Raw genomic sequence first — 12942 nt, 5'->3', positions numbered from 1 at the left:
AATTTAAACATACCTTTTTATTATCTTCAGATAATTCCCAATCTAGATTAAAAGTTAAAATTAAGATAAGAAAATAAAAATAAAAAAATAGATTTGATATAAAATATTTAATAGTTACCTTTATGAACTTTTTCTAAATAAGTTTTCTTTGATTTTTCATCCAATGGTGGTATATCACCTTCGCTGTGTATTTTTTTTTAAATTTTTTAAGTTTTTTTTATAAAATTTTTTTTATTGTTTATTGTTTGTAATTATTTTATTGTGTTTATTTTGTTTTAAAAAAAAGTAAAGGATGAATATTTATCCAAATATAAATTATTTGTTTTTATACTGGTAATGGAAATAGAAAGGTATAGTAATAACGGCAAACATAAATTCCCATAATAATAATAATTTAATCTTACCATGGAACACATTTTTTTTTACTTAAATCTTCATTTATGGTTGATTGATTATTTGATGAAGAGGAGGAAAAACTGCAAACTCCATCTTTATTATTATTATTATTACTACTATTATCTAAATTCATTATTTTTGTAATTGAAATGAATGATTTTTTAAAGTTGATGTTTTCGTTAGTGGAACTACTACCACCACAAATACTGGTATTTATATTTTTATTATTTATAAAACAATTGCTTTTATAATTGTTTGTATTATTTAATATTTTAATAAAAGATATTCTATTAAAGTTAAGTTTATTCATAATATAGGTGAATACAAGTTGTTAAAAAAAAAAAAACTAAACAAACAAACAAAAACAAAAACAAATGAAAAGGAAAATGTTAAATTAAATTTAATAATTAAAAAAAAAAAAATTTTAATTTGAAAATAAAAAAAAATTAAAAAAAAAAAAAAAAATAAATATTTTTTTTTTAATTTTTAATTTATTTTTATTAGGTATAGATATAAACAAAAATATAAATAATGAATTATATCAATAAATAAATGAAAGTAATAAATTGTAAGATAGTATCTGATGTTGCTATTTGAGGGGCAACACACCCATTTTATTAATAACTTCAAAATAAAGAAAAAATAATAATTAAATATTAAAAAAAAAAATTCAAAAAAAAACTTTTTTTTTTTTTTTTTTTTTCTTTTTTTTTTATAATTTTTTTAAATTTTAAAATTTTTCTAATTTTTTCTATTTTTTTTATAAATTTTTTTTATAAATTTTTTAATTTATTTTTATATTCCAATTTTTTTTTTCAAAATCTATATACACAAATATATATAATCTATTGATTAATTATCATAACAGTATTTAAATAAAACATTTAGATATTTATTCAATTGATCAATAATATTCATTTTGGTGCAGTTATACCACACCAAACACTTAAAAAATTCAAGTTTTTATTTTTTGAATATAAAAAAAAACAATACACACACAATTTAAGTTATTATAGCAAAATAATATAGCATACAAATAATAGTAGTAATAAAATGTCAGGTGATCAAATTACAGTTGATGAATTATGGCAAGATAGCCAACCTACTTTTGAGGATCTTTTCTTAGATTTAAAAAAAGGTTTAACCAGAAAGCGTTATATGGAAATTTATACGTAGGTTTTTTTTTTTTTTTTTGGTTTATAAAAAGCTAAACAAACTATAGCAATTTAAAGAAATTTGTGTATTAATATATTTTTTTTTTTTTTTGGAATAGTAAAATTTATAATTACTGTTCATCAGCCAATGAAAAAGCACTTACCGATTTTTATCAACCAAAAGTTAAACAATTAGTATCAGAAAAAGCCATTCAAATTATGTCTGTATGTATAATCAACTAACTTTTAATTTAAAAACTTCAAATACTAACTTTTTTTTCCATAAATATTTGTGCACAATAACAGAGATCTGAATCACTTCCAAATGATGCATTATTATTATTCTTCAGAAATCAATGGAACGAATGGAAAATGTCAAGTAGTGTATTAAAGAATCTTTTATCACCAGTTGTAAGTTTAATAAACCTATAAATAATTAAAGGGCAATTAAACAAAAAACTAATTTAAATAATTCTTTTTTTTTTTTTCTACTTTATTTAGAACAAAATTCATTCAAGTGATAAAAAAACAACCAGTTCATCAACTAATTCATCTGAATCTGTTGTTTATTCAGACACTTTAAATGCTTGGAGAGAAACTGCATTTACTCCATTAAAAAATAAGTTATCAGTTTCATTGCTTTCAATTATTAAAAATGATAGAACTGGTGATTCAGCAAATCTTCAAGTTTTAAGTGATTCACTTGAATGTTATGGTAAGTTTCATTTAATACTCCCATTACTTTATTTTATAAATATATTAATTTTTTTTGTTATAATTTATGATTTTAGTTCAACTTGGTCCAGAAAAAAATAAATTAGAAATTTATCAAAGTTGTTTTGAAAATCAATTCCTTTCAGAAACAGAAACTTTTTATAAAGTAGAATCACAGGATTTCATTGAAAAGAATGGTGTTAGCGAGTATATGAGACATGTCTACAATCGTATCTCACAAGAAACCAATAGAGTAAATAAATATATGCCAATTAGCACCTTAGATAAACTAACAAAGATTCTCAATTCTGTTTTAATTTCAAATTACAAAGATCAATTTGCCAACAAATTCCTCGATATTTTAATTGAGGATAAAAGTGCTGATTTAGCTATGATGTATTCACTCTTAAATCGTGTTAATTACCTCCTACCACTCAGAGTTACATTCTCAGATTTTATTAGATCTGAAGGTCTCAAAGAAATTGAAAGTAATTTGAAAGAAGCACAAGAAAAACCACAAGTACTCATTTCAATCCTTCTCAAAGTTTACAGCCGTTTCAATATTATGATCAAAGAATGTTATAACAACGATACCGATTTCACCACTGCTATGGATAAATCATTCACCAACCTTGTCAATGAAAACCCAGCTTCATTCGACCCAAAGAAAAAAGAAAGTACCATCCCAGTTGTCTTATCCAAATTCTGTGATCAAATTCTCAGAAAAGGTCCATATCACATTAGCGATGAAACTGAATTAGAACAGAAACTTACTGAAGCCGTTTGTCTCTTTAGATATCTCCCAGATAAAGATATCTTTATGCTCAATTATCAAAAAATGCTTTCAAAAAGATTGGTCGAAGATATCTCTGCAAGTGAAGATGCTGAAACTCTTATGATCAACAAACTCAAGAATCACCAAGGTTTCGATTACTGTACTAAATTAACAAGAATGATTACTGATATGAGACTTTGCAAAGATATTAATACAAATTTCCAAAATCACTTAAACGAAAAGAATTTAACTTTACCATGTAAGTGTAAATATATAAATATTAATAAAGTAAAAATATTAACTTTTTTAATTTTTCTTTTTAATAGACACTTTCAACTTTTATGTTTTAACCAATGGTTCATGGTCACTTACTAACAAACCATCCAACACTCCATTCAAACCACCAGCTGAAGTAAGTTTAATTTATTTAAATTGGCACACAGAAACCAAAGTAAATTAATATTAATTTTTTTTTTTTTTTTTTTAGATGTTATCAAGTATTACATATTTTGAAAACTTTTATAAAAAGAGTTACCAAGGTAGAGTTTTAACTTTCCTTTATGATTTCTCAAGAGCTGATGTCGATTCAAGACAAGTTAAAGGAAAAATCTATAAGCTTTCAGTATGTTAACTTTTAAAATATATTTAATTATTTAAAAAGAAAATATTGCTAATATTTATTTATTATCATTAGACCACAGCATATCAAATGGCAATTTTATTAATGTTTAATTCAGCTGATAAGGTTACTAGATTCCAAATTAACGATACAATTGGTTTGGATGAGAATACTGTTCGTATTCCATTATTGTCATTAATAAAGGTTGGTGTTATTGATTGTTCAGATGCCAATTACAAATCTTGGAATAATGATACCGAATTTAATGTAAACTCTAAATTCACATCAAAAAAAATGAAGGTTAATTGTAACATATCTGTTCAAATTGGTGAAAACAAAACATCAGAAGGTCAACAAACTGTCAGTGACCAAGAAGTCGAAAAAGAACGTTTCTTCAAGCTTCAAGCTGCTATTGTACGTATTATGAAATCCAAAAAGACTCTTTCACACAATGAACTCACTGTAGAAACCACCACCCAAGTCAGTAAATGGTTCACTCCAAAAATCGCTTCAATTAAGAAGGCTATCGAATATTTAATTGATCAAGAATACATTAGAAGAACAAATGACGATAATCCATCCGCAAGAAAATATGAATATATGGCTTAAAAAAAAAGAAAAAAAAAAATCTCAACAACTTTTTTTTTTTTTTTCAACAAAATCAAATAATCCTTTTTTTTTCATTCATATATAATATAAATAATATTAAAAAATATAAATTCAGTGTTACATTAAAAAAAACTATATAAATAAAATAAAAATATACCAATATATTCATGTTCAAATAGATAGTTTAAAAAAAAAAAATCAACTCATTTCATTTTTGTTTACCTTTTGAAAATGTTTCATTTTCCCTTTATATTTATTTGAAGTTAATATACATGCACCCCTTGAATTTTTTTATTTATTTTTTTTTTTTTTAAAAAAAATTTATTTATTTTTTTTTAAATTTTTTTTAAATTTTTTTTTTTTTATTTTTTATTTTTTTAAAATTATTTTTTTATTTTTTTTTTTTCAACACATTAATTTTCATTTTCAAACAGAAATAATAAATAATATTACATTTTGTTATTTAATAAAAATTTAAAGTTATAAAATGATAAGATCAACCAAATTATTCCAACCACTTTTCTCATCAAAAGTCTTAGGTTCATATGGACCAAATTTAGCACTTGAACCATCGAAATATTCAGGCTCAAGATTCTCATCAAATACTACTCCACAACCAAAACATTTAACTAATGACCAAGCATTACCAGATCCAGCTAAAGCAATTTTAAAATACAAATTATTCCACTACAGCACCATTGGTCTTGCTATTTGTTTACCAGCTTCAATTTTACTCCCAGCCAGTGGTCTCACTTTAGCAACTGATTGTATTCTCGGTGTTGTTCTCCCAACTCATCTCTTTTTTGGTTTAAATGCAGTTATTAATGATTATATTTACCAACCATTCGTTAGAAGTAAATATTCTTTATAATTTTTTAGATAATACTTTTAAAATTTAAAAATTCATTCCATATTAACATTCATTATTTATTTAGAAACTTTTGCTTTAGGTTCAATTATTATTTCAGCTGTTGTTGGTTTAGGTGTTTTATTCATCACCTCAAAACACGAAAGTTTTGGTACAGTTGTTCGTAGATTATGGACTAAATAAAATTTAAAAGAAAGTGATATTACTAATTTGGAATTTAAATGTTCATCTTTTTAAATATTAATATTGTTCAAATTATTTTTATAAAATAATAATAATAAAAAAATAAAAACCACAACAAAAAAAAAAACAAATATAATTTTAAAATGTAAAAAAAAAATAAAAACTAGTTGGAAAATAAAAATTATATAAATATAAAAAAACAAACAAATATTATAAAACTTTTTTTTTTTTTTTTCTTTTTCCTTTATATGATAAGTAATATTAACATTAATATTATTTATTTATTTATTTGTTATACTTTTACTTTTTATTATTTGTTTTTATTCTTAACATGTTGGTTTTTCTGCATCTGGTTGGTTTAATGGTTCAGCAGATTTGAATTCTGGGATTGAAGAAAGTGTTTCATTAATACGTGCAATGTTTGGATATGGAGTCATATCTAAATTGAAACGATGTGCATTATAAACTTGTGCTGGAATACAAAGATCAGCAAAACTAATTTCATCACCGACACAATATTTACCACTATGTATTTCCAAAAGTTTTTCTAAACCATTGAAGCCATTGGCGATCCATTGACGTGCCCATTCAGCTTTCTTGGAGTCATCTCCTGATAATTGTGCAACAGCACCAAGTACTTTAAGGTTTTGGAGTGGTTGGATATCAGATCCGATAATTTGCATCATTTGTCTTGAAATTGCACGTTTTAATGGATCTTTTGGCATTAATGGGTTTATGGTATAGACCTCTTCGAGGTATTCTAAAATTGCCAATGATTGTCCAATAACATGACCATTGATAATTAATGATGGAACCTAAATAAATAAGTGAAATAAATTATTTGTTAATATATTGCCCTATATTAGTTAATAATAATAAGTCATACATACAGATTTCATTGGGTTAACTTTACTGTATTCTTCTGATTTTTGTTGACCACCATCTTTTAAAAGATGAATTGGTGCATATTCATACTTGATACGTTTATATTCGAGAGCAATTCTGACTCTCCAGCTGCATGATGATCTCCAATATGAATATAAAATAACTTTTTCTTCATTCATTTTTATGTTATTGATATATTTTTTAATTTATCTTTTGTTTTTTTATTTTTTTGTATGTTTGTAATTAATTTTTTAATTTTTTAAATATGAAAATAAAAAAAGATAAATTTTTTTTTTTAATTAAAAAATTTAAAAAAAAAATTGAAAAGTCTATATAAAAATTAAAAAATAAAAAAAAATAAAAAAAAAAAATAAAATTGTAATTCAGATACAATTTTTTTAATAATATCTGTACAATAAAAATCAAAATTAAACACATACATACACAAAATTATTTTTTATTAAAATGATTATATATGTTTATATTTAAATTCTTATTTATGGGTGGTTTTATAAAAAAAATAAATATAACCAAAAAAAAGAGATAATCGATTTTTTTTTATATGTGTTTTTTCTTGTGCGTAATTACATGTTGTTTTTTATTTTTTTTTTTTTGTGGAGGTATGAAATTAATTATAATAAGGATATTTAAAAATAAAATTTTTTTTAAATTAAAAAAAATTATTAAAATGATTAAGATTGTAAAAAAAAAAAAATTTAAAATATAAATAATAGGGTGTTATTTTTAAAAAAAATTAATATGGGTTTTTTATAAATCAATGATTAAATGTTCAATATACAAATTTTATTTTATTTTAAAACTGTCGATGATTTGGCACACAAAACCACCCCCCATATAGCACTAGGCATATCACTTATAAAAATAAATAAAGAGGGGTATGGTGATTTAGTATCATTTCCTAAAATCTACAACATTTTTTTATGATTTTTTAATAGTTGTAATCTGGTGTTTATTTTTAATAATTTAAAAAAAATTAAAATAATTTAAATTTTATAAAAAAAAAAGAAACTTTTTTTTTTTTCAACTTTTTTTCAAATTTTTTTTTTTTAAACAAAATATTTTTTATGATATATCCTTTTAAATGGCAAAAAAATGATATATAAATTTTTTATTTTTTTTATTTATTTATTAAATAATATAAATTATAGCAGGGGCGACAGTAGTGATGGTTGTAAGTTTATTTTTTTAAAATTTTTTTATTTTTTTTAAATTTAAAAATCTAATAATTTTTTAGTTCGAAGTATTATAGAAATACAGCAAGGCGGATTTTATAATGTAACTAAAGTCAATGTTTTTTCGGAATATTCAAATGTTAAGCCAACAATAGACCTCCCTTTGCACTATAGTTACTATTCAAATATTTGTGATGGCAGTGATGTTAAACATAGTATTACAAGCGGTCAAATAACGTCATCTGCTTTCGGTTTAGGTGGTTATTCTTTGGGTGAAATTTTATATATTGAAGAGGGTATGATATTTTAAATTAATAATTTTTATTTTTATTTTTATTTTTCATTTTCTAATAAAAATTTTTATTTAGGTCATAGTCTTTTCACTGATCAACTCGATGCATTAGGTAATCTTGTGGATATTATATGTATAAAGGGATCTTTTAAAATCATGAGCAATTTTATTAATGTGGGATATATTGTTTTACCTGGTGGCGAATTAATAGTAGACGGAGATTACTCAATAACATTTGTCAAATTACACAATACAAATATTACCGACCCATATAATTATTTCCCTGGTATTCTAAATTTGGGTGGATCGTTTTTGTATAATGGAAACATGTTAAAATATAGAGCTACCATAATTGGTACTAAAAAGTTACAGTTCGATCAAGACCTTACTGGTATTCAAATAACAACAAAATTGGGCATTTTAGGTCCAAAAAAGCCATATTCTATCGCTCAATTTCCCACTTATGATCAAATTTCTCGTACTATTTCATTCTTAATAGATATGTTTTCAGAGGATCTTATTGGTGAGTTGGTTATAGTTTTTAGAACCAATTCAGTTATTTCAACCCAAGAGACAGATGTATCAGTTTTTATGGCAGGCCAATCAAAAGTATCAATCAAAAATGTATTTTTTAATTTTCATGGTAGAACAACAAATTATGCATACGATGATACAACACTCGAAATATCACCAAATGACCCATCAATAGCAACTGCTGTTAATATGGGAGCCAATCAAAGATTTAGAGGTGTATTAAATTTTCAATTCTCAGAAAACGTGGTTATTGATAATTGTGTATTTTCAATTATGGATGATGGTAGAGCCCCAATTATTGCATTCGCATCAAGTTTAAATATTTCAAACAGTATTATAGCAAGTAAATCAGGATCAAATATTATTGCTCAGTATGGTACCGAATTAATTTATTCAGAAAATAATTATTATTTTTTAGAATCGGCCGATTCATCACCTCTACAGACACCATCAGAATCAAATATGGACTATGGATATGAAGGAAATGCAATTTATTCATTATCACCAAACATATCATCAACCAATGATGTTTTCTTCGGTCATAATAATGTATTTAATTTCAATTTTATATCAAACAGATCAACAATTACCGGATTAGATAAAGATTGTTATTTACCCTGTACATCACCATCATCAGCAGTATCAAATTTAGTTCAATATCCAATCGAATTTAAAATCAATAATCCAACAATAATCCAAAACGATAATACAGCTGATATCTCCTCTTCATTATTATCAACAAAACAATATTTAATTAAAATTAATAACAATGGTAATCTTCCAAGTAGAACATTTTCAATTAAAGATCTTCAAATATCAACACCGACCTCAATATTTGTAAATCTTCCAGATAGCACTTTATTATTAAACAACATCAACTCATTAAACGATTTTTCAATTGATGGAATAATTACAAAATTACAAATTATCAATTCAAATATTTATTCATCAAAAAATAACAATGTAACAATATCATCAACATCAATTCAAAATACATCAATCAAAGGTAAATTAAAAGAAATTAACCTTCCAATTAATCAAAATTATGGATCAATCTCAACTCCATATTTTTATTCAAGCATCGAAATGTTAAATAATATTACAATTAAATCAATTAGCCCATCTATACCTCAACAAATGAACACTAATACCACATTAAACATAATTGTTGAATTTGAAACATTATTAAATGTCAATACACTTCAATGTGCTTATGGTACTTCAATAGGTGGTGATATTTCCGATACTTTTGGGCCATATACATATCTTACCGAATCAAAATGTCAATTCGAATTTAAACCAACAGCCGAAGGAGCATACAATTTAGTTGTAATTCTTAAAACAGAAAATGATAATGATTATTATATAATAATACTACCAATAATAAATGTATTCACTAAATATGGGTTTAAATCTGGTTTGTTCTTTAACGAAGCTGAATTAAATTTAGAAATCGAAGGAAATACTTTTATATCAGGGTGTATCAAACCAAATTGTACTATTAATGAAAACAATTTAAAATATTCAACACTCCCAAATACAATAGGAAACAGTCCATTCCAAGATATTGTTAAATACGGTGTAACTACAAATGATGAATCAAAACCATTAGAAATACAAATTCCATTAAATTCAACAGGCACTGATTATCAAATTCAACTATATTTTGTTTATTATCAAGCAATCGATGATTATGGCAGTCCATTATCAATTTATATAAATGACAAACCAATTATTATTTTAGAAACTATTTACGAAGAATCAACATTCAAAAACATCACATTTTATTACGACAATACTCAAAAATCATCAAATGCAAATTTAAGAATCGAAAACAGAGGCGATATTTATCTAACATCAATTGTAACCTATTCAAACCTAGAACCTCCAATTATAACTGACCCACCAGTTTCACCAACTCCATCAATTACACCACCTATAATTCCGGTCAAAGAGGATACTCTTTTATTAGTTAAAAGTATTGTTCCTAGTGTTGGTACCTTTATAATTGTATCAATTATTTTATTTTTGCTTTTCAAAAAGTTCAAGTGGTCTATTAGAGCATTTTTTGGTTCTGTTTACTATAAGTATCTAGGAGGTGATGGGACACAGGCGCTATTTGATCCAACTGATTATGATAAATATCAAGCTCATTCCGAGGTTTTGGCTTATTTACATGGTTCAAAATTTTGTATTCCAACTGAGGATACTTTCCCACTTTTACTTTCAACCTCAAGATTAGATTTTGGTTTAAATGGAAAATTATCATCACCAGACACCATTCTTCACGATAGGCTAATTCTTACCAACAAGATTTCATCAAAATTGAAATATTTACTAATTTTACCACCATATAATAATGGTATTGTTTGCAGCTCATCTAAACTATATGGATCAATTGAACCAGGTGAATCAGTTGAAATCATTATTACTTTAACCCTCTTCTGTACCGCTTTGTTTTTCGAAAAAATTGCACTTTTTGTTGAAGGACATGGCCATACTTTTATTTGCATTAATGTTCAATCAAGTCTTTCAGAACAGTTGGATATTCAAGAATTTGAATTTGGATCTATTCTTGGGGAGGGCTCATCTAGTGTTGTCTATAAATGTAAATGGAGAAACGAAATTACTGCAGTTAAATTAGTCAATAATAGATACTCTAAATCCCTTTCAAGAGAAATAGATTTATTAAGGAAGATAAAACACCAAAATATAGTTTCCTTTTTAGGTACGGTCACTAATTTCAAATATTTATGTATTGTTACCGAGTATGCAAAATATGGTAGTTTACATAGTATTTTACACAAAACTGCTATTAAACTTTCTGTTATTCAAAAACTCAATATTGCCATCGATATTGCCAGGGGTTGCTCTTTTCTTCATCAATCTAAAATTATCCACAGAGATTTAAAACCAGCCAATATATTACTTTTTAATATCGAAGATTCAGGTATTTGTGCAAAGATTTCAGATTTTGGTTCATCAAGAGAAATTTCATCAGATGATGCAACAATGACAAATCATATTGGAACAACTGTTTACATGAGCAATCAAGTTTTAGAAAAAAAGAAATACAACTACCTCACAGATATCTATTCCTATGGTATTTTATTATATGAACTAATGACCGAAGTTATTCCATACTCTGAAATGAATATTTCATGGAGTCTTCCAAGATTTGTTATTTCCGGTGGTCGTCCATCTAAAGGTTTAGAAAATGTAAATGAAGAAATCATTCAAATTATTGTATCTTGCTGGAGTGGTGAAGAAAATGAAAGATTACAATTTAATGATATTATTTCAAAATTAGAAAATCTTTACAATGGACTTTTAGAAAAGCGTTCAGGTAATCAAAAAGAAAAGAACAAAGCCGAAACAGATGAAAAAAATTGTATAAAAACAAAGGCCAACCTTCAAATTCAAAATCAAATGGTTAAAAATCGAATTATTGAAGAGAAAATTGTTAATGAACAAAGTTTCAAATATTCAATATCAGAAACATCAAGCGACAAAGATAGTGTTGAAATGAAAGATCTATCAAGTGCTCCACTGCCAATAGAAATTAAAGTAGAACAGCCTACAGCAGAAGGTTCATCAAGAAATAGTATTGAAATGAAAGAAATTAGAACCTCTTCTTCGTTAGAAAGAAAAATAGAAAATAAATTGGAAAAACAATTGAATGATGTAGAATATTTATTTAAAATCAGAAAGGCCGGTGGTCGTACATTAGAAAGCCTTGACGATGGTTTTAATCTTTTCATGGATTTGGATGAACAAGAGAAAATAAAAAAATTAAATGAACAATACATATTACAAATTCAACAAAAAGAACAAGAAGTTGAAAAGGAGTCACAAGAAAAGGGGTCACAAGAAAAGGAGTCACAAGAAAAGGAGTCACAAGAAAAGGAGCCACAAGAAAAGCAGCCGCAAGAAGAACAGTCACAGGAAAAACAACAAGAAATAAAAATACTTGAAGAGAGAATGGCCAAAGAAAGAGAAAAGAAAAGAGATACTATAAAAAACGTGGTTTTTGTAAGCAATACTCAACTTAAAGATGGTGAAATAAAAGGATTAAATGAAAACACCTCATTTAGATTTGAAAGAACTCCAGCTAAAGAAGAAAATTCAAGCGAAACAAAGAGTTATTTAACTTTATTCGACTATTTAGTTAGTTTACCAAAATTAGATATATTTGGTTCGTTAATCAAAAGAGTTAAAACCAAGTTTTCAAATAATCAAAATCAAAAAGTAAACTGTCACAAGGAAGAAAATGATTTACGGGGAGGTGAAAACCAGGAAATTTTCAGTGTTGATTATGTTATCGATCCAAAGATTGGTCATCTTTTAGAACAATTAGCAGCCTCAAAAAAAATAAATTTACCAATTCTGGAGGATTTATCTTTAACAAACAGTAATTATACCAAAAATGATAATATTCAAATAGGTTACATCCCCAATAAAGATCCAATCACAATTTTACCAGGTATAAAAAGTTTCCAAAGCTATAAAAGCAAAAACTCCAACTCTGCAGATTTCAAAAATAAATTAAAACCAATCTCATTTGTTCCAAATAGCCCTCCAGAAACCCATCCACCATTTTTTGCAATTCCCACCAGAAGAAAATATGATGAATATTTAAAAAACCAGTTATATCATTTTATTACAAAAAATAAAACAACAGATTGTAATATCGAAATATCTTAAAATAAAATATAAATTT

The 12942-nt window shown here is 25.2% G+C and overlaps 5 protein-coding genes across 5 annotated transcripts; 3 read left to right on the top strand and 2 right to left on the bottom strand.

Moving 5' to 3' along the window:
• Positions 1-107: 107 nt before the first annotated feature.
• DICPUDRAFT_150241 (uncharacterized protein) lies at positions 108-529 on the bottom strand (the record flags this gene model as incomplete). The annotated part of the gene is made up of 2 exons (XM_003286216.1): positions 108-183; positions 405-529. The coding sequence occupies 2 exons, from the start codon at positions 527-529 to the stop codon at positions 108-110; spliced, it is 201 nt and encodes a 66-aa protein (XP_003286264.1).
• Positions 530-1158: 629 nt separating this feature from the next.
• Positions 1159-4453, top strand: DICPUDRAFT_46683 (uncharacterized protein). Its single transcript, XM_003286235.1, has 8 exons — positions 1159-1568; positions 1670-1775; positions 1857-1961; positions 2052-2265; positions 2342-3298; positions 3366-3451; positions 3527-3661; positions 3734-4453. The coding sequence occupies exons 1-8, from the start codon at positions 1450-1452 to the stop codon at positions 4265-4267; spliced, it is 2256 nt and encodes a 751-aa protein (XP_003286283.1). The 5' UTR covers positions 1159-1449; the 3' UTR covers positions 4268-4453.
• Positions 4454-4754: 301 nt separating this feature from the next.
• DICPUDRAFT_150238 (uncharacterized protein) lies at positions 4755-5318 on the top strand (the record flags this gene model as incomplete). Its single annotated transcript, XM_003286234.1, has 2 exons — positions 4755-5121; positions 5203-5318. 2 exons carry the CDS (start codon positions 4755-4757, stop codon positions 5316-5318), a joined length of 483 nt encoding a protein of 160 aa, XP_003286282.1.
• Positions 5319-5559: 241 nt separating this feature from the next.
• Positions 5560-6382, bottom strand: DICPUDRAFT_54156 (uncharacterized protein; the record flags this gene model as incomplete). The annotated part of the gene is made up of 2 exons (XM_003286215.1): positions 5560-6133; positions 6209-6382. 2 exons carry the CDS (start codon positions 6380-6382, stop codon positions 5645-5647), a joined length of 663 nt encoding a protein of 220 aa, XP_003286263.1. The 3' UTR covers positions 5560-5644.
• A 934-nt stretch (positions 6383-7316) lies between these two features.
• DICPUDRAFT_77168 (uncharacterized protein) lies at positions 7317-12926 on the top strand (the record flags this gene model as incomplete). Its single annotated transcript, XM_003286233.1, has 3 exons — positions 7317-7395; positions 7459-7692; positions 7765-12926. The coding sequence occupies 3 exons, from the start codon at positions 7317-7319 to the stop codon at positions 12924-12926; spliced, it is 5475 nt and encodes a 1824-aa protein (XP_003286281.1).
• Positions 12927-12942: the final 16 nt, after the last annotated feature.

Source organism: Dictyostelium purpureum (genome assembly GCF_000190715.1).
Source record: "Dictyostelium purpureum unplaced genomic scaffold DICPUscaffold_65, whole genome shotgun sequence".
Lineage (NCBI taxonomy): Eukaryota > Evosea > Eumycetozoa > Dictyosteliales > Dictyosteliaceae > Dictyostelium > Dictyostelium purpureum.
The sequence above is the reverse complement of the archived record's forward strand: the minus strand, read 5'-3'. Positions and strand labels throughout refer to the sequence as shown.

What these genes read in the sequence shown, in the direction of transcription:
- DICPUDRAFT_46683 (XM_003286235.1), top strand. Translation starts at nt 1,450, where the DNA reads ATGTCAGGTGATCAAATTACAGTTGATGAATTATGGCAAGATAGCCAA. An exon ending in CATTCAAACCACCAGCTGAA is followed by an intron (nt 3,452 to 3,526) that starts GTAAGTTTAATT and finishes TTTTTTTTTTAG; the next exon opens with ATGTTATCAAGTATTACATA. An exon ending in GAAAAATCTATAAGCTTTCA is followed by an intron (nt 3,662 to 3,733) that starts GTATGTTAACTT and finishes TATTATCATTAG; the next exon opens with ACCACAGCATATCAAATGGC.